Raw genomic sequence first — 17,934 nt, forward strand, 5'->3', positions numbered from 1 at the left:
GCCTGAGGCCAGTCCCTGCGGCCAACCCCAATAACCACCGAACCACATGCTGCTTATGGCCTTCAGCCAAGCGCAGTGGGGGTTCTCCACAGGGCCTGGCCTGTGGCCAGTCCATGTGGCCAACCTGTATAACATTACAATCCTGAATTGCCCCCGGCCAATCTCATCCCTAGGGATCCCATCCCCTGGGGCCTGGCATAAACATTTCATTTTTGTCTATGGAGGGGGTCACTTAACCCCCCTCTCTAGGCTGATGTTGGCCCTAGGCAGAACATCGCCCGGCGCCTAGCCTAATTATTTACTTTTTGGGGGGAGGGGATGAGTGGCCTCCTGCACCAGGGCCGATCTCGGCCCCGGGGACCCCATCCTCTGAGGCCTGGCCATATGACCTGGAGACCCCCCCAATGCACCCAGTCTCAATCTTGGGCACCGTGGAGGGAGGCTCCCTGCCTGCCTCCTGTGGGAACCAGCATTGCTGTCAGAGAGAGGGAGCTACTAAAGCAGTTCCTTACTGTGAGAGCAGTTTCCTCTGTCCCTCCCAGCGAGCAGAAGTTTCGCAGCGAGGGAGAGCTGTTTGACTGACCACAGCTGCATTCACTTCATCTTCAACAGACCTGTCGATCGCCACCATGCTCCCCAACTTCCCCGCAGAAATTGGAACAAGGTCACTGAAGCCCAGCTCACCGCCAGCCTCAACTCAACACCCCCGAAGCCGACGACGATATCAACACTGCTGCACACAGCCTCCACAAATGGATCACTGACTGCACCAACACCCTTGCCCCCCTGAAGACACTCCATTACAGAGACACAGCCAAGAAAGCAAACTGGTCCACCCCCGCACTCTAAGAATCAAGGCAGGTCTGCAGACATCTAGAGAGGAAATGGCGAACCGACAAGACCCCCGTAAATCACAAAATGTTCAAAAAGCCGTCAAACATCACCACCAGCTCATTAGGACCACCAAAAAACTTACCCTGCAACAATGTATTTAAAAAAACGCCAACAGCAAGGAACTTTTCACCATCATAAAAGAGTTCACCAACCCGAACTCCAACTCCACCGACATCCCCGTCGCAAGAACTCTATGAAAACCTTGCCAACTACTTCCATCGCAAGATCGCAAACATTTACGACAGCTCCACCACCCAGGACCTCCCCATGACTCTCACCACCAGCCTGTCAACCCCCGCCATCCTCCGCCGGAACAACATCACCGACAATGAGACTCGCAACATCATGGCAACCTTCCACTCAGGAGCACCCAAGACCCCTGCCCTCACCACATCTTCAACAAAGCCAGCGGAATCATCGCTCCCAATCTCCAGCATACCGTCAACCTCTCCTTCGAAACTGCCACCTTCCCAGAAAGCTGGAAACACGCTAAGATCAAACCTCTACTGAAGAAACCCACCGCAGACCCGACAGACCTCAAGAACTACTGGCCCATCTCCCTGCTCCCCTTTCCGGCCAAAGTAATTGAGAAGGCAGTCAACAAACAACTCAGCACCTTCCTGGAAGCCAACAACATCCTGGACCCCTCTCAGTCAGGATTCAGAAGCAACCATGGCACCGAGACTGCCCTCCTCGCCGCCACAGACGACATCCGCACCCTCCTCGACTGAGCGGAGACTGACGCCCTCATCCGCCTGGATCTTTCTACCACCTTGGACACACTCTAACATGATACTCTTCGCACCCGTCTCTATGACGCCGGCATCCGAGACTCAGCACTGGAATGACTCTCCTCGTTCCTCACCAGCAGAACACAGAAGGTCTGTCTCCCCCCCTTCTCTCGGAAGCCACCAAGATCGGCTGAGGCGTCCCCCAAGGATTCTCACTGAGTCCCGCCCTCTTCAACCTCTACATGACCCCACTGGCTGCCATCGTCTGAAGCCACGCACTCAACATCGTCTCCTACACCGACGACAACCAACTGATAGTCTACCTCACCAACAACCCGACTACTGCCAAGAACAATTTCCATGAAGGAATGAAAGCAGTCACTGCCTGGTTGAAAGATAGTTGCCTCAAACTGAACTTGGACAAAACAGACGTCTTAATCCTCAGCTGTATACCTTCTGCTGAAACAAGTCCTGGTGGCCCACCCCCCTCAGAAACGCCACCACCCCCACCAACCACGCCCGCAATCTCGGCGTCATCCTAGACTCATCGCTCTCAATGGACCGGCAGGTGAGCGCCGTTTCATCGGGTTGCTTCCACACCTTGTGCTTGCTTCGAAAAATCTACAAGTGGATCCTCACCAAAGCCAGGACAGTCACCCAGGCTCTCATCACCAGCCACCTCGACTACAGCAATGCAAAGATATAGGCAACTCAAAAAACATTTTTTCTATGAAAACATGGTCTGCACTTTAATTAAGCCCCCAGGTGGGACAGATCTCTGGGGCATTCCTACTTTATTAAATTAAAGGAGGAGGTGCACGTGGGCTCCCGCTATGGGTATTTTTTTGCCCCAGAATCACCACCTCCATGGGGCTCTTTTTCATTATGCCTTGGGGGCATCGCAGCCCCCTCAGGTCCTGGGGACCACCACCTCCCCAAGGCCAAAATTGAACAAAAAATCATGGGGAGGCATGTTGTTCTCCCTGGCTCTGCGGATCACCACATCCCAAGGACCAAATCTATTTTCAAACAATGAAAGAGGAGGACCTGTGGCCCCCTTTCCAGGCCGTAATTGGCCCCAGGGACCACCACATCCTCGGGGCTGGATCATGAATACAGAAGGAAGGAGCCAATAATGGCCCTGGGGACCGCAACCGGGTTGCCCACCCATGGGGCATAGCTATTTGCTCTGAATTGGCAGGAACTTTGACAGCTCCTGCCAAGTCAGAGCAAACACTCCTCTTCCAGTGGGTGAGAGCTGTGAAAGTGCATCTCTGTTGTTTAACAAAGAAATATAGGTCTGTCGGGCTTGGATAATTACTATCGGAACATTAGCACATGCTTTGAACACATATTTTGCCAGATTAAAGTAAGCCTCCTATTTGAATATGGTCATGATTGAGATCATATTGGTGCTGGTGAGCGAATCAGAAGAATCCAGTTCATCACCCTTTCAACTCACCTTGCACACAAAGGGGTCCATTTTTCATCACTTTGGAAAATGTGAACCTCAGGTATGGACACCAGCTGCGAGCACCAATTTGCAGCTTTTCCTATTTAAGAAATTATTCCCACTCCTCCGAAACTGATCACTTGGTGGAAGTGATGATGGCATGGTTCCATGACAAGACTGAAAGGTGTCAGAATGAGGTGGTTAGTCTTTGGTGGGTACCTGGACAGGGTGCAGATAAATGGACAAAACAACACTCAGTATTACAAACCGCCACCCCCTGAAATAGTTCCATCTCCTCACACAACAATACAAAGGTCTAAGAACAATCAATGCAGGGCCAGGGTATGGGCACAGGACCAAAAAGGACAGCCACATGAACAACTGTGGTATGCGACACGTACTAAAATAACAATGATGGAATATATAAATGTTATAGGTCAAGAGAGGAAGGAAATAAGAGGGATTCCACTAACACAGCATCCTCCTTCTTGGGAAGGTTAGTCAGGTACCAACAGATTATTATTTTAGGATCCTCATACTGGCCAATGGTTTCACTGAATGAGATATCTTGTTTGGGATCCTTCTATATGAGAAGAGGGGTCTTATTTACAGGTATTTGGAGAGGGTTAAAGTATATATTTTCTAGCAATAACTAAAAACATAACATACAATTTTAGATTGCATGTTTTTCTTAGGAAACTTTTGCTGAATATGTTTCTACTGTAAAAATATATTTAAATCTAAAACCTGTGACACTTGATTTAAATGTGTATGTATGTATGTATGTGGTATTTATAAAGTGCATTCCGGCTCAGAAGAGCATCGAAGCGCTGAAATAGAAGTTAGAGGCGCAATGCCGAGAAGGGAAAGGAAGAAAAAAAAGAGCAGAGACCTGTGACTAACGTGGGAAAAGCCAGGTTTTGACCAGTTTCCTGAAGTTTAAATAGCTGGATTATTTCCTGATACGCAAAGGAAGAGAGTTCCAGCGTTTTGCCACGGCCATAGTAAAGGCTTTATCCCCCCATTTAGCTTTATGGGTACGAGGGGCCTGAATTTTGAACGCCCCGGGTGACCTGAGGTGACGCCTGGGTTTCTACCAGTAGAGTTTAGAGACCAGGTAGTGAGGGCCGATGCCATAAGCAGCTTTGTGGGTCATGCAAAGTGTTTTCAAGATAATGCGTTGAGCCACCGGTATCCAATGTAGAAGTTTAAGACTATCTCTGGCTGAAGCAGAATGAGGGAGATTAAGAATGGATCTAGCAGCCATATTCTGAATCAACTGCAGCTTATTCAAGGAAACTCTGTCCAGATTAAGAAAAAGGGCATTACAATTATCTATTTTAGTCATGACCAGGGCTAAAGTGACTGTGATTTTCCATTCCCGTTGAAGGTAAGGGAAAACATTTCTTAACATTTTTAGAGTCCACAAGCATGTAGTAACAGTGTGATCTACCTGGTTTTTAAAGGAAAGTCGATCATCGAAGATGATTCCTAGATTCCTACTAGCGGTAGTGGGGACTGGGAGCGCACCACAGTCGGCTGGCCACCACCGTGAGTTCCACCGCTGGATGCCAGATCTGAAACAGAGAATTTCGGTTTTGGCACCGTTAAGTTTCAGCCAATTGGTCCTCATCCACTTATTAACTGCTTGCATGCAATTGTTAAAACGATTGGCTACTTCCTCCCAGTTCTTATTCACTGGGATAATTAGCTTTGTATCATCTGCGTAAGACGTGGGAATGAAACCAAATGACCGAATCAAGTTGGCCAGTGGAGCGACATACTCATTAAACAGGGTGGGGCTCAATTAAGAGCCCTGTGGAACCCCCATGGTAGGAGATAGGGTGTAGATCTAAAGTTGCCACAGCTAACCGAGGTCCATCTACCAGTCAGACTCTAGTAATGTAAGCGCCTGATCTCTAATGCCTGCTTGGTAAAGGCGGGCTAGCAGAATTTGAGGTGAAATAGTATCAAAGGCTAATAAAATTAGGATGGCCCCTTTCCCTTCGTCCACCATTCTCCAGATGGAGCCAGAAGAAGAGATGAGAGCGGACTCAGAATGTGCTAGCAAAACCTCAGTTGCAGCACGCAGGCAATCTATTCTGAAATGAACAGTTGTGAAGTTTAATTCTTACCTTTACATCAATTTTGGAATATGGGATATATTCTGCCCCTGCTCATCTGAAAGCAACACGTGGTTATGTTTTGAAACTAATCATACCTAATGCATGTGTTTATGGTCCCTAGATGCTCTGCCCTAGGTGGTGCCTCAAAACCTCTTTTAGAAGAGGCCTCTGTTTCAGGTTTCTCACTTACTGGCACATGAGCCATGGTCTAGGTTTTGGTCAAGGGGAGAAGACTCCATTTGTAGTGCAGTGAGCTGACCCCGGCAGTGAGAGATGATGTAGAGGGAAACGGGAGACCTCTTCACAGCTGGTAAATGGAATCCTGAAATAAAAATGTGTCACTTTGCTGCAAAACAAAAACCGGGTGGGCAGTAGAGGCTCTGTGAATTTTAGTTCAATTGGCTAGGGCCTTATCATCAATAGTTAGGTGGTTTACATTTTAAAGTCCCCTGTTTGGTGTTCATTAAATAGAGAATCTGCATGAAACAGCAATAGAAAAGAAGACATCCGTGGGTGCTGTGTGCAATGATTCCTGACTGCCTGTTAGAATAATGGAAAGACTGTCTCAAGCCTATCCTGAACTTTGCTCCAAGCCTCTTTTCCAGAACTCCTAGTCCTAGTTTCCCGTCATAGTGTTCCCAGGGAGATTTGGACGCATCTGAAAGAGTCCTGATGAGTGAAAAGGCTAAGCTGGATGTTCCTGCTCTCCCTGGAAGGAATTTCCTTGGGCACTGAATATGTATGGGACTAAGAAGAGCCAAAACTCAAAGGGAGCTACTCAGAGCGAATGCTAAATGCAATTGGGGTCAGTAGAACTATCCATAAAGATTTCAACACTTATTCTGGAAGGGAATTTCTACACCTTTCCCCTGTTTTAATTCGTCAAGGTATTAAGACTCTATGTTCAAGGCAGCATCCTAACTTATTGTTAACCAGTAAGTCAGCATAGATTTGTAGACACCACAGATGACCAAGGGTTTGATTTAGATTTTGGCGGAGGGGTTACACCGTCACAAGTGATATCTTGTTCACCATATTACAACTTCATTGAAGTCTATGAAACTTGTAATATGGCAGACGGGATATCAACACGTTTGTGACGAATAAGACCTTTGTCAGACTCTAAATCAGGCACTAAAGTCAGACTCTTTACACAGCACTTGCTGGTGTACTGAAACTTCAGTCTGCCTGCATCGGACATTGATTGCAACTCAACAATACACCCCTCAGTGGTTCAACACGCTTTTAACAACACTTCACGGGAGACTCAATGTATCTATACTGTTCAAGTCTGAAAATTGACTAAGACATACTGCTTCTTAGCATTACTCTCACATTACTCCATTTTCCTTGGTTTGTGAATTGTCTTGTTTGTTTTTCCAATGCATTCTTGTTATTCTTGTTTTTGACCTTTAAACTGTGTTTCTTAACTGTATTGTTGTTGGGCCAGTTGTTGCACACATATGTCACAATCCAACACTGAGCTAAGACTTTTTACAGAAATCCAGTGAACTCTGAGGGATCAGTGTATTGGGTCTTACGTGAGCCCAGTCAGCGCTTACATTAGGACTTCTCTTTTCTATTCTGAACATTTTGACTCCCTGTGACCACGTTCGGAGATGCAGTATTACTGTTAAAAAATGATCATGCTATTATCAGGTGATACCAATACAAATAAAAGTGATTTATCTACCTTCTTGATTTGTATACAAATGTATATCTCGACGACTTTTTTTTATGCTAGTATACTAATATTATTTCACATTTTTTAACTTCCTCTAATTAAAGTGAAACACTTCATATTAGTGTGTTCGCCGTTTTAAGGATTAAGATATATGCTTGGGCATGTGAGTGAAACTGAGAGAAAAGCACAGAGGGTGAAAGAGAGAGAGATAGAGACAGGGGAAGAAATATAGAGGAAAGGAAGGAGTAAGAGACAGAGAGGAAGAGACCGAGAATTTGCGAGAGAGAGAAAGAAGGATGTTAAAAATAAGAAAATACTGGAGATCAAAGAGGAAGGTTGACTGCTTGAAAATAATTTTACATTTTCCACATTGTCAAACCACTGCTTCGAAAATATTCCCAGCCACCTCCATTAGTGAAACCAATAGTTCATAGGTCTACTAAAATAGCGCATGGAATTCCAAGCAGCCTACACGTGTTCGTATCCACATTCGGACCTTTTAAGTACGTGAGAGTTAGCACGAGAGCGTAGGCTATCTTTGCAGACGCCCATGTACACCTGAAAGAAAAACGCGTGTCATGAAATTCTGTCCTCAATTTCAGTCATACTTCTGGTTCTGGGGGACAACTTGTGCAATAATGGCTTTTCTCACCTATGAAACGCAGAGAATGGCAGTGCTAGCTATATAAAGTACTGCACGTCAATCACAGAGTTAACCGGATGCGGTTTTTGTCTCCTTTATAGAAAGAAAATGTTAATAGGTTTATCCAGACGTTCTTAGTCTTGTGACGCAGCAACTATGGAGCTCACGTTTATTGTCTTTTGGACTTTAATGCTAATAAAACACGCAGAAGGGATTCGATTTCCCTTATCAGGTACGTTTTTTGCTCCTATTTCACATTTTAGCGACAAGATTTTATTCGGAATAACTTTCATTCGACAGAAGTATACCGTTGCTTCAGGCGAGTGTGTTTCTGTTGAAGAGGATAAGGGGCCACTTCCTTTTCTCAGTCAAGGGAAAATTCACAGGAAACATTACAGTATCTGAAAAAAAGTTGTCTTCTCATAAGTCCTGCCCGTACTAAATAGTGACAATGACAGTGTGCTGGAGATGTCTGGGCATGTGCTTTTGATTTCTGGATTGTGCGACATTACAATTTTGCTAGAAACGTTTGCAAGCAAGGCCTACTGCAAATTCAGAGAGTTGCTAAGTTAGTACAGGCGCAGCTCCTTTGCTAGGGTCGAGGAACATCTCCCCCACCAACAGCAGCCGCTGCAAATCTTTTAAAACAAAACGATAAACTATGTTTATTATCGTTTTATATTAAAAGGGGCGGGACCAAGGACTGTGACCAAACACACATGCGCAGTAGGCCTTCTCCAGCCTGGTACTGTGTTGCCGGGCTGAAGAGCGCAGACACAGGCTCCCAGTCTGCCTCGGAGCTCCCTGGCTCTGAACAGCATCAGGATTGGCTGCAGGGCAGGCTGGGAGCCTGTTCTTGCCGGCGATGATGGAGAAGCGGAGCATCACGGTGCGAAATTAAGGTAAGTATTTTTTAATTTTTTTTTTATTTCTTTCCCCGCCACGCGCCGCCCCACCCCTCCCCTTTTCCCTCCCAGAAGCCACCACTGAGTTTTTAACTTTCAAAAAACCTCTACTGGGAATTGTTTCATACAAAATTATGTCAGCTGAGGACATTTCTCATAAAATCTTTAAAAAAAGACGTTTATGTCTGGTATTAGTCAACACCTTTTTAAAGAAATATATCTACAATATTCTTATTTAACCCCCTTTGGTGCCGGGGACATAACGGTTACGTCCTCGGTAGCACTGCTCGGGTACCAAGGATGTAAATGTTACGTCCTGCACCAGGCCAAAGGGGGGAGCGCTAGCGCTCCCCCTGGGCCTCCAACCCACACCCTCCATGGCAGAGTTGGAAGAAGAATTGCTTCCCCTTCCAGCCCCCAGAGAGACATGAAAGGAAAGGCCTTTCCTTTCCTTTCATGTCTCTTTGTGCATTTCTGCTGCCTGATGGTGAAGCGATCGGGCTGCAGAAATGCCCACGAGACACCAGGGATTTTGTGTCAGTGTCTGTTTATGTTTGTTTACTTATAAGGGGAGCGGCTTCTTTGGCAAGAGCCGCTCCCCATGGGGGGGGGGGGCATTTTTTTATTAGGCCTTTTCTGTCCCCCTGGAGGCAGATCGGCCTATTTTAATTAGGCTGATCTGCTCCAGGGGGGCAGACACCACTGGACACCAGGGATTAAAAAACAAAATGATAGATGGGAAGCGACCCCTTAGGCAAGGTTTGCTCCCCTGGGTGGCAATTTTATTTTAGGCCATTTCTGCCCACCTTGGGGGAAGATCAGCCTATGTTTCTTAGCCCAATCTTCCTCCAAGGGGGGCAGAAACCACTAAACACCAGGAATTTTATTTTGCACCAATTTCACTGTAAGCAGGATGATCCCTTAGACAAGGGTCCCTTCCCTGGGGCGGCAAATTTATTTTAGCCCATTTCTGCCCCCTCGGCCTATTTTAATTTAGGCTGATCTGACCCACAAGGTGGGCAGAAACCACTAGACACCAGGAATGTTCTTTTATTTTTTATTTTTACAGATGGGGAGCGACCCCTTAGGCAAGGGTCGCTACACTGGGGGGCAAATTTATTTTAGGCCATTTTTGCCCCCCTTGGGGACAGATTGGCCTATTTTCATTAGGCCGATGCAGAAACCACTTAGGTACCAGGGATTGGTATGTGTCTGTGTTTTGTTTGAGGGGTAGACCCCTGGACAAGGGTCGCTCCACATGGGGGCACATTACTGTTGTTTTGTAAGGCCAATCTGGGGCAGAAAGCCCACCAGAGAAGATTTTTTTTTTTTTTTAAAGAGGGTGGGGGTATGATCATACCCCCACCCCACTTAAATGGGTACAAAGTTGTTCTGCCCACCGGTGGGCAGATAGGGCAATTACCCCGATCCACTCCCGGGGGAGGGAGCAGAAAGCCTACTAGAGATCAGGGAATAAAAAAAAAATAATAATGAGGTGGTGGCTACCAACCAGTATGGGCACCCCAACTGAAGATGTAACAGTCTTTCAGCTTTCCCCCCACATACTAAAAGATCTTATCCCAACGGCAAGCAAGAGTACATTTGATTATTTTGGGTTTTGGTTTTACGTTTGGACCATGAGAGTGTGGCTAACTCTCAAAATTGTCTCATTTTGACTGGTGAGGGCTGCACTTTTTGGACTTTGGGGCACCTCCATGTAGAAAAATCTACGAGACCTAGACACATCTGAAAACTAAACATCTGGGTGAGTCCAGGATGGTGTGCTTCACACGCACCACACCATTTTCTTACCCACAGTGCCCTGCAAACCTCCAACTTTGCTTGAATTGACACATTGTTCTCACTTTTCTGTGATAGAACCTTCCAGAATCTGCAGAAATCCACAAAATTCCTACCTCCCAACATTGTCACATCTGTACCAATAAATATTCTGCCCCACTTTCAGCTTCAAAATGTTTTTTTAAAAACTGCCATTTTGGACCCGCTTTGGTTCCCTCTCATGTTCAACACACCTACACAAGTCAGGTATCATTTTTATCGGGAGACTGAGGAGAACGTTGGGTGGTAGGGCTCACACAGAAATGTGGAAACAATTGGATTTTTAGCTACATTTGAGGTTTGCTGAGGATTCTGGGTAAGAAAACACTGGGGGATCCATGCAAGTCAAACCTCCGTGAACTACCTCAGATGTCTATTTTTTAGAAATATCTGGGTTTGCTAGGTTTCCTTAGATGGCTGCTGAGCCCATGACCAAAAACACAGGTGCCCCCCCTGCAAAAACAGGTAGTTCGTATTTGATAATTTTGCTTCCTGCTTGACCCACGCTTAACTATGGAGCCACAAGCTAAAAGAATCTCCTCGATCTGCTTCGGCTTAATTAGAAGTGTCAGGAAGATTCTTGGACTTCTGCCATTCGCTGGCAGAAGAATTCTTGTACAAGCCCTTGTTCTCTCCCGCCTGGACTATGGGAACTCTCTATATCTTAGTTCTCCAGATTATGTAATAAAGAGGCTGCAGGTTACGCAGAACGTGGCAGCTAGACTTCTCATGAATACCCCAAGGCATCTTTCCGCTAAACCAGCACTTGCAGCTCTTCATTGGCTCCCGATTAAGCAGCGCATTCACTTTAAGGTTTGCTAAGGATTCTGGGTAACAGAACCTGGTGAGATCGCCACAAGTTACCCCATCCTGGGTTCCCTTAGGTGTCTAGTTTTCTGAAATGTCCAGGTTTGCTAGGTTTTCCTAGGTGCCAAATGATCTACAGGCCTAACTCCAGAGTTAGGCACTTTCCATAAAACATGTCAGTTGTCAATGTAAAAATTTGATGTGTCCATGTTGTGTTTTGGGGCGTTTCCTGTCGCAGGCACTAGACCTACCAACACAAGTGAGGTACCATTTTTATCGGGAGGCTTCGGGGAATATTGGTTGGAAGGAAATTTATGGCTCCTCTCAGATTCCAGAACTTTCTGTCACCAAAATATGAGGAAAAAGTGTTTTTAGCCAAATGTTGAGGTTTGCAAAGGATTCTGGGTAACAGAATCTGATGAGAGCCCCACCAGTCACCCCATTCTGAATTTCCCTAGGTGTTTAGATTTGAAAAATTTATAGGTGTTCTAGGTTTCCCTAGGAGACGGCTCAGCTAGAGGCCAAAATCCACAGCTAGGCACTTTCCAAAAAACACATCAGATTTCAATGTGAAAATGTGATGTGTCCATGTTGCATTTCCTGTTGTGGGCATTAGGCCTACCCACACACGTGAGGTACAATGTTTATCAAGAGACTTGGGGGAATGCTGGGTGGAAGGACATTTGTGGCTCCTTTCAGATTCCAGAACTTTCTATCACCGAAATATGAGGAAAAATGTTCTTTTGTTGCCAATTTTTAAGGTTTGCAAAGGATTCTGGATAACAGAACCCGGTGAGAGAGCCACATGTTACACTATCCTGGGGTCCCCTAAGTGTCTAGTTTAAAAACTTGCACAGGTTTAGTAGGTTTTCCTAGGTGGCGGATGAGCTAGACGCCAAAATCCACAGCTAGGGACTTTAAAAAAAAGAGGTCAATTTTCTTTGGGAAAATGTGATGTGTCCATGTTGTGTTTTGGGGCATTTCCTGTTGCGGGCACCAGGCCTACCCACACAAGTGAGGTACCATTTGTATCGGGAGACCTAAGGGAATGCTGGGTGAAAGGAAATTTGTGGCTCCTCTCAGATTCCAGAACCACATATCACCGAAATGTGAGGAAAAATATTTGTTTTGCCAAAGTTTGAAGTTTGCTAAGGATTCTGGGTAACAGAACCTGGTGAAAGCGCCACAAGTTACCCCATCCTAGGTTCCCGTAGGTGTCTAGTTTTCTTAAATGTCCAGGTTTGCTAGGTTTACCTAGGTGCTAAATGAGCTAGTGGCCAAACTCCGCAGCTAGGCACTTTCCATAAAACACGTCAGTTGTCAATGTAAACATTTGATGTGTCCAGGTTGCGTTTTGGGGCGTTTCCTGCCGCTGGCACTAGGCCTACCAATACAAGTGAGGTACCATTCTTATCGGGAGACTTTAGGGAATATTGCTTGGAAGGAAATTTGTGGCTCCTCTCAGATTCCAGAACTTTCTGTCACCGAAATATGACGAAAAATGTTTTTTTTTGCCAAATGTTGAGGTTTGCAAAGGATTCTGGGTAACACAATCTGGTGAGAGCCCCACAAGTCACCCCATTATGAATTTCCCTAGGTGTTTAGATTTGAAAAATTTATAGGTGTTCTAGGTTTTCCTAGGAGACAGCTAAGCTAGAGGCCAAAATCCACAGCTAGGCACTTTCCAAAAAACACTTCAGATTTCAATGTAAAAATGTGATGTGTCCATGTTGCATTTCCTGTTGTGGGCATTAGGCCTACCCACACAAGTGAGGTATGATTTTTATCAGGAAACTTGGGGGAGTGCTGGGCGGAAGGACATTTGTGGCCCCTCTCAGATTCCAGAACTTTCTATCACCGAAATATGAGGAAAAAGTGTTTTCTTAGCCAAAATTTGAGGTTTGCAAAGGATTCTGGATAACAGAACCTGGTAAGAGAGTCAAATGCTACCCTATGCTGGGTTCCCCTAGGTGTCTAGTTTAAAAACATGTACAGGTTTGGTAGGTGTTCCTAGGTGCCAGATGAGCTAGACACTAAAATCCACAGCTATGGACTTTTAAAAAAAGAGGTCAGTTTTCTTTGGGAAAATGTGAAGTGTCCATGTTGTGTTTTGGGGCATTTCCTGTTGCGGGCACTAGGCCTACCCACACAAGTGAGGTACCATTTGTATCGGAAGACTTGGGGGAATGCTGGGTGGAAGGAAATTTGTGACTCCTCCCAGATTCCAGAACCACCTATCACCGAAATGTGAGGAAAAAGTATTTGTTTGCCACATTTTTAGGTTTGAAAAGGATTCCAGGTAACAGAACCTGGTGAGAGCCCCAGAAGTTACCCCATCCTGGGTTCCCCTAGGTGTCTAGTTAAAAAAAATGCACAGGTTTGGTATATTTCCCTAGGTGCCAAATGAGCTACAGACCAAAATCCATAGCTAGGCACTTTCCAAAAAAACACGTCAGTTGATGTGTCTGTGTTGCGTTTTGGGGCATCTCCTATCGCAGGCACTAGGCCTACCAACACAAGTTAGGTACCATTTGTATCGGGAGACTTTAGGGGAATATTGGTTGGAAAGAAAGTTGTGGCTCCTCTCAGATTTCAGAACTTTCTGTCACCGAAATGTTAGGAAAAAGTGTTTTTTTAGCCAAATGCTGAGGTTTGCCATGGATTCTGGGTAACAGAACCTGGTGAAAGCCCCACAAGTCACCTCATTCTGATTTCCCCGAGGTGTTTAGTTTTAAAAAATGTATAGGTTTTCTAGGTTTCCCTAGGAGATGGAAAAGCTAGAGGCCAAGGTCCACAGCTAGGCATGTTCCAAAAAACACGTCAGATTTCAATGTAAAAATGTGATGTGTCCATCATGTGTTTCCTGTTGTGGGCATTAGGCCTACCAACACAAGTGAGGTACCATTTTTATCAGGAGACTTGGGGGAATGCTGGGTGGAAGGAAAGTTGTGCCTCCTCTCAGATTCCAGAACTTTCTATCACCAAAATATGAGGAAAAAGTGTTTTTTGCCAAATTATGAAGTTTGCAAAGGATTCTGGGTAACTGAACTTGGTGAGAGCCCCACAAGTCATCCCATTATGAATTCCCCTAGGTGTCTAGTTTTTAAAAATATATAGGTTTGCTAGGTTTCCCTAGGAGACGGCTGAGCTAGAGGCCAAAATCCACAGCTTGGCACTTTCCAAAAAACACGTCAGCTTTCAAAGTAAAAATGTGATGTGTCCATGTTGCGTTTCCTGTTGTGGCCATTAGACCTACCCACACAAGAGAGGTAGTATTTTTATCAGGAGGCTTGGGGGAATACAGAATAGAAGAAGAAGTGTTGTTGCTCCTTGCCTTTCTCTACATTTTGTCCTTCCAAATAGAAGACAATGTGTAAAAAAGACATTTATTTGAGAAATGCCCTGTAATTCACATGGGGACCCGGAAATTCAGAGATGTGCAAATAACTACTGCTCCTCAACACCTTATCTTGTGCCCATTTTGGAAATACAAAGGTTTCCTTGATACCTATTTTTCACTCTTTATATTTCACCAAAGGAATTGCTGTATACCTGGTATACAATGAAAGCCCATTGCAAGGTACAGCTCATTTACTGACTCTGGGTACCTAGGGTTCTTGGTGAACCTACACGCCCTATATATCTCCGCAACCAGAAGCGTCCAAGAGACGTAACAGTATATTGCTTTAAAAAATCTGCCATAACTAGAAAAAGTTATAGAAGAAAACGTGGACAGAAATGGCCCTTTTTTTTCACCTCAATTTCAATATTTTCTTATTTTAGCTGTTACTTTCTGTAAGAAAACCTTGATGGATCTACACAAATGACCCCTTGCTGAATTCAGAATTGTGTCTACTTTTAGGAAACTTTCAGCTGTCTTGGATCCAGCATTGGTTTCACACCTATTTCTGGCACTAACTGGAAGGAGACAGAAAGCACAAAAAATAGTAAAAATGGGGAATGTCCCAGTAAAATGCCAAAATTGTGTTGAAAAATTTGGTTTTCTGATTCACGCTTGCCTGTCCTGAAAGCTGGGAAGATGGTGATTTTAGCACCACAAACCATTTGTTGATGCAATTTTCTTGGAAAAAAACACAAGGTTTCTTCTGCAGCCCTTTTTTCCCATAAAAAAAAAAAAAGAAATGTTCGCTGTATTTTGGCTATTTTCTTGGCCTCCTCCAGGGGAACCCACAAACTCTGTGTACCTTTAGAATCCCTAGCATGTTGGAAAAAAGGACACAAATTTGCCGTGGGTAACTTATGTGGGCAAAAGTTGTGAGTGCCTTATCGCAAACTGCCCCAAATAGCCAAAAAAAGGAATGGCACCTGAGGGGAAAAGGCCTGGCAGCGAAGGGGTTAAAAGGGCATTTAGCCAGTGATCTTCATCCATTCTTCTTTTGGTGTGTCATTCATGTTTGGCTTCCACCCTCTACACCATACACCATGAGGTCAGCCTTTGTCAGTCACCGGAAAACTTCATTTTGAGTGGCTGCATTTTGGACCACATCTGCACATATGGTGGTTCTATTCAGTGCCAGTGTTTTTGTTTTCATATTATTGCTTTGATATTGCATTTGTGTTTAGAGTCTGATGTAATTGGCAGGAGACTTCGAACCACCGCTTCCATGTTGACCATGGGACACATTCTGGCTTTATCAGTTCCTATCTCCTGCTATTGGTTTTATAAATTCCATTGGATTGGCTTTCTTATTATTTTAATTTTACTAAAATGATGTGTATTCCTACATAAAGGGGCTGGCCGCTACATCTCTGCATCCATTGGGCTTTTTTTGTGTCATTAAAATTTTGCTTCCACTCACTAGAGCATACAGCATGGGGCAGTGGATCAGCCTACTTCAGTCATTGGCTAGATTCACTTTGAGAGACTGCATTTGGCCCTTTCACAAGGAGCACATCCATGCTTATGGTACTTAAGTGCCAGTTTGTTTTTACTTTATCACTACTTTCAATGTTGGCTTTGTTTGTCCAGCAGGGCACTTTCTACCAGTTGACAGCACAGGACACATTGCAGCTTTATCAGGTCCTGTCTCCTGCCAATGCTGTTGTAAATTCTTTTTGAAATTGCCTGCTGCTTTTCACACCCTACCAGCTGCTCACATAAACTCTTAATATAAGCTTTTGATGATACTCTATCTTTGCAACACCATCTTTTCTTTCTTTCTTTTTTCTTCCTTTCTTTCTTTCTTGCTTCCTTTCTTTCCATTTTTTCTTTCCTCTTTGCTTCCTCCTTCTTTTTTCTTTCTCGTGTTTCTCCTCTTTCGTTCTTTCTTTCATTATTTCTTACTTACTTTCTTTCCTGTTTCTTGTTTTTCTCCCTTCTTTCTTTAGTTTTTCCTTTTTATTCTTTCTTTCTTTCTTTCTTTCTTTCTTTCTTTCTTTCTTTCTTTCTTTCTTTCTTTCTGTCTTCTCTCTTGTCTTTTTCTTCCTTACCTTCATTATTTCCTCTTCTTTCTGTCTTGTCTTCATCCTTCTTGCCCTGCTTCCTGCTTTTCTTTTCTTCTTTCCTGTCATTTTTTTCTTTCTTTCATCTTTCTTTCTTGCCTTCTTTCTTTCTTTCTTTCTTTCTTTCTTTCTTTCTTTCTTTCTTTCTTTCTTTCTTTCTTTCTTTTTCTTTCTTTCTTTCCTCCTTCTTTCCTTCTATATTACCTTCCTTCCTTTTTTCTTATTCCTCTTTCTTTCTTTCCGGTCTTCCTCTTTCTTTTTTCCTGCCTTCCACTTTCTTTCTTTCCTATTTTAGCCATTGGCTGACCACTGTGAGTTACTACTTGCTACTCTTTCACAAAGAGTACGTCAACACACAGAGTAGTTCCCCTCAGTGCCAGAGAGTACTAAGGCAATGTTTGCTTTTTTGAGACCAAAATAATATCTTTACCTTTAGTCAGTGTTTTTGTTTAGATTGATGATGGCCCGATGGCTTCTGATGCAATAAAGCTTTGCAAAGACAATGACAAAATTCGGGGTGTGCGGGCTACTCCTCTCTGCTGGTGGAGTAAACTGAGTTTTTTTAACTCAGAGTGCGGAGGTCACCCGGTGTGCACTGAAGCCCAGTATGGACTGCACAGTGCAAGCGCAGACAGTCTGCACTTGTGCTGTGCAGCCCATAACTAGGCTGCAGCGTGCACCGGAACAGAGGGAGGAGGCAGTCACGCTGAGGAGAACTCTTCGGAGAGATGGACTCCCGGGGAAGACCCAGGTAAGTCCTCTTCTCTTTTTTTGTCATTTGTGCACACTGGTGCATAAACAAGGACTGAAACAGCAGCTTTCGCTGCCTACAGTCCAGGCCTGAATTCAGGCCAGGGCCGTAGGCAGTGGAAGCTGCCGTTTGGGCTTCTTGTGCACCTGCCTGTCCCATGTGCAGTGCACATGGGACAGGCCAGTGCACAAGAGGCCTGACAGCTTTTATTGCCTACGGCCTTGGCCTGAATTCAGGCCAGGGCCGTAGGCAGCGAAAGAAAGCTGCCGTTTCAGGCCTCTTGTGCTCCGCCTGTCCTGTCTGCACTACACACAGGACAGGCCGGTGAACAAAAGGCCTGAAACAGCAGTTTTCACTGCCAAGGCCCTCTCTTGAATGTGCCTGATCTCGGAAACAGTAAGCAGGGTTGGGCCTGACTGACCAGGCTCGACCCTGCTTATCACTTCAGTGATCAGGCGGATTCAGGACTACATGGGTCACGGAACTCTGCCCCTACAGAATTCTACTGAGTTTTTTTTTAACTCCTCGGAATTCTGCGGATACGGACTCTGTGAACTCCGCCCAGGCCTAGACAGAAAAAGAATTGCCAAAAGGCTGGCAGCAACACCAGAATTATTAGCTTTTCTAGTGCTTGTTTA

At 44.9% G+C, this 17,934-nt stretch overlaps 1 protein-coding gene across 2 annotated transcripts in view; it reads left to right on the top strand.

Annotated features, from left to right (window-relative positions):
• Positions 1-17,934, top strand: part of IL18RAP (interleukin 18 receptor accessory protein) — a 275,544-nt gene that overhangs the window by 76,214 nt on the left and 181,396 nt on the right. For both annotated transcript variants that reach the window (XM_069204435.1, XM_069204436.1), the window contains one exon: positions 7,633-7,763. In XM_069204435.1, the coding sequence (XP_069060536.1) occupies positions 7,688-7,763 (76 nt within the window). In that variant the 5' untranslated portion in view covers positions 7,633-7,687. The remainder of the gene's footprint in view (positions 1-7,632; positions 7,764-17,934) is intronic.

Source organism: Pleurodeles waltl, chromosome 8 (genome assembly GCF_031143425.1).
Source record: "Pleurodeles waltl isolate 20211129_DDA chromosome 8, aPleWal1.hap1.20221129, whole genome shotgun sequence".
NCBI classification, from domain to species: Eukaryota; Metazoa; Chordata; class Amphibia; order Caudata; family Salamandridae; genus Pleurodeles; species Pleurodeles waltl.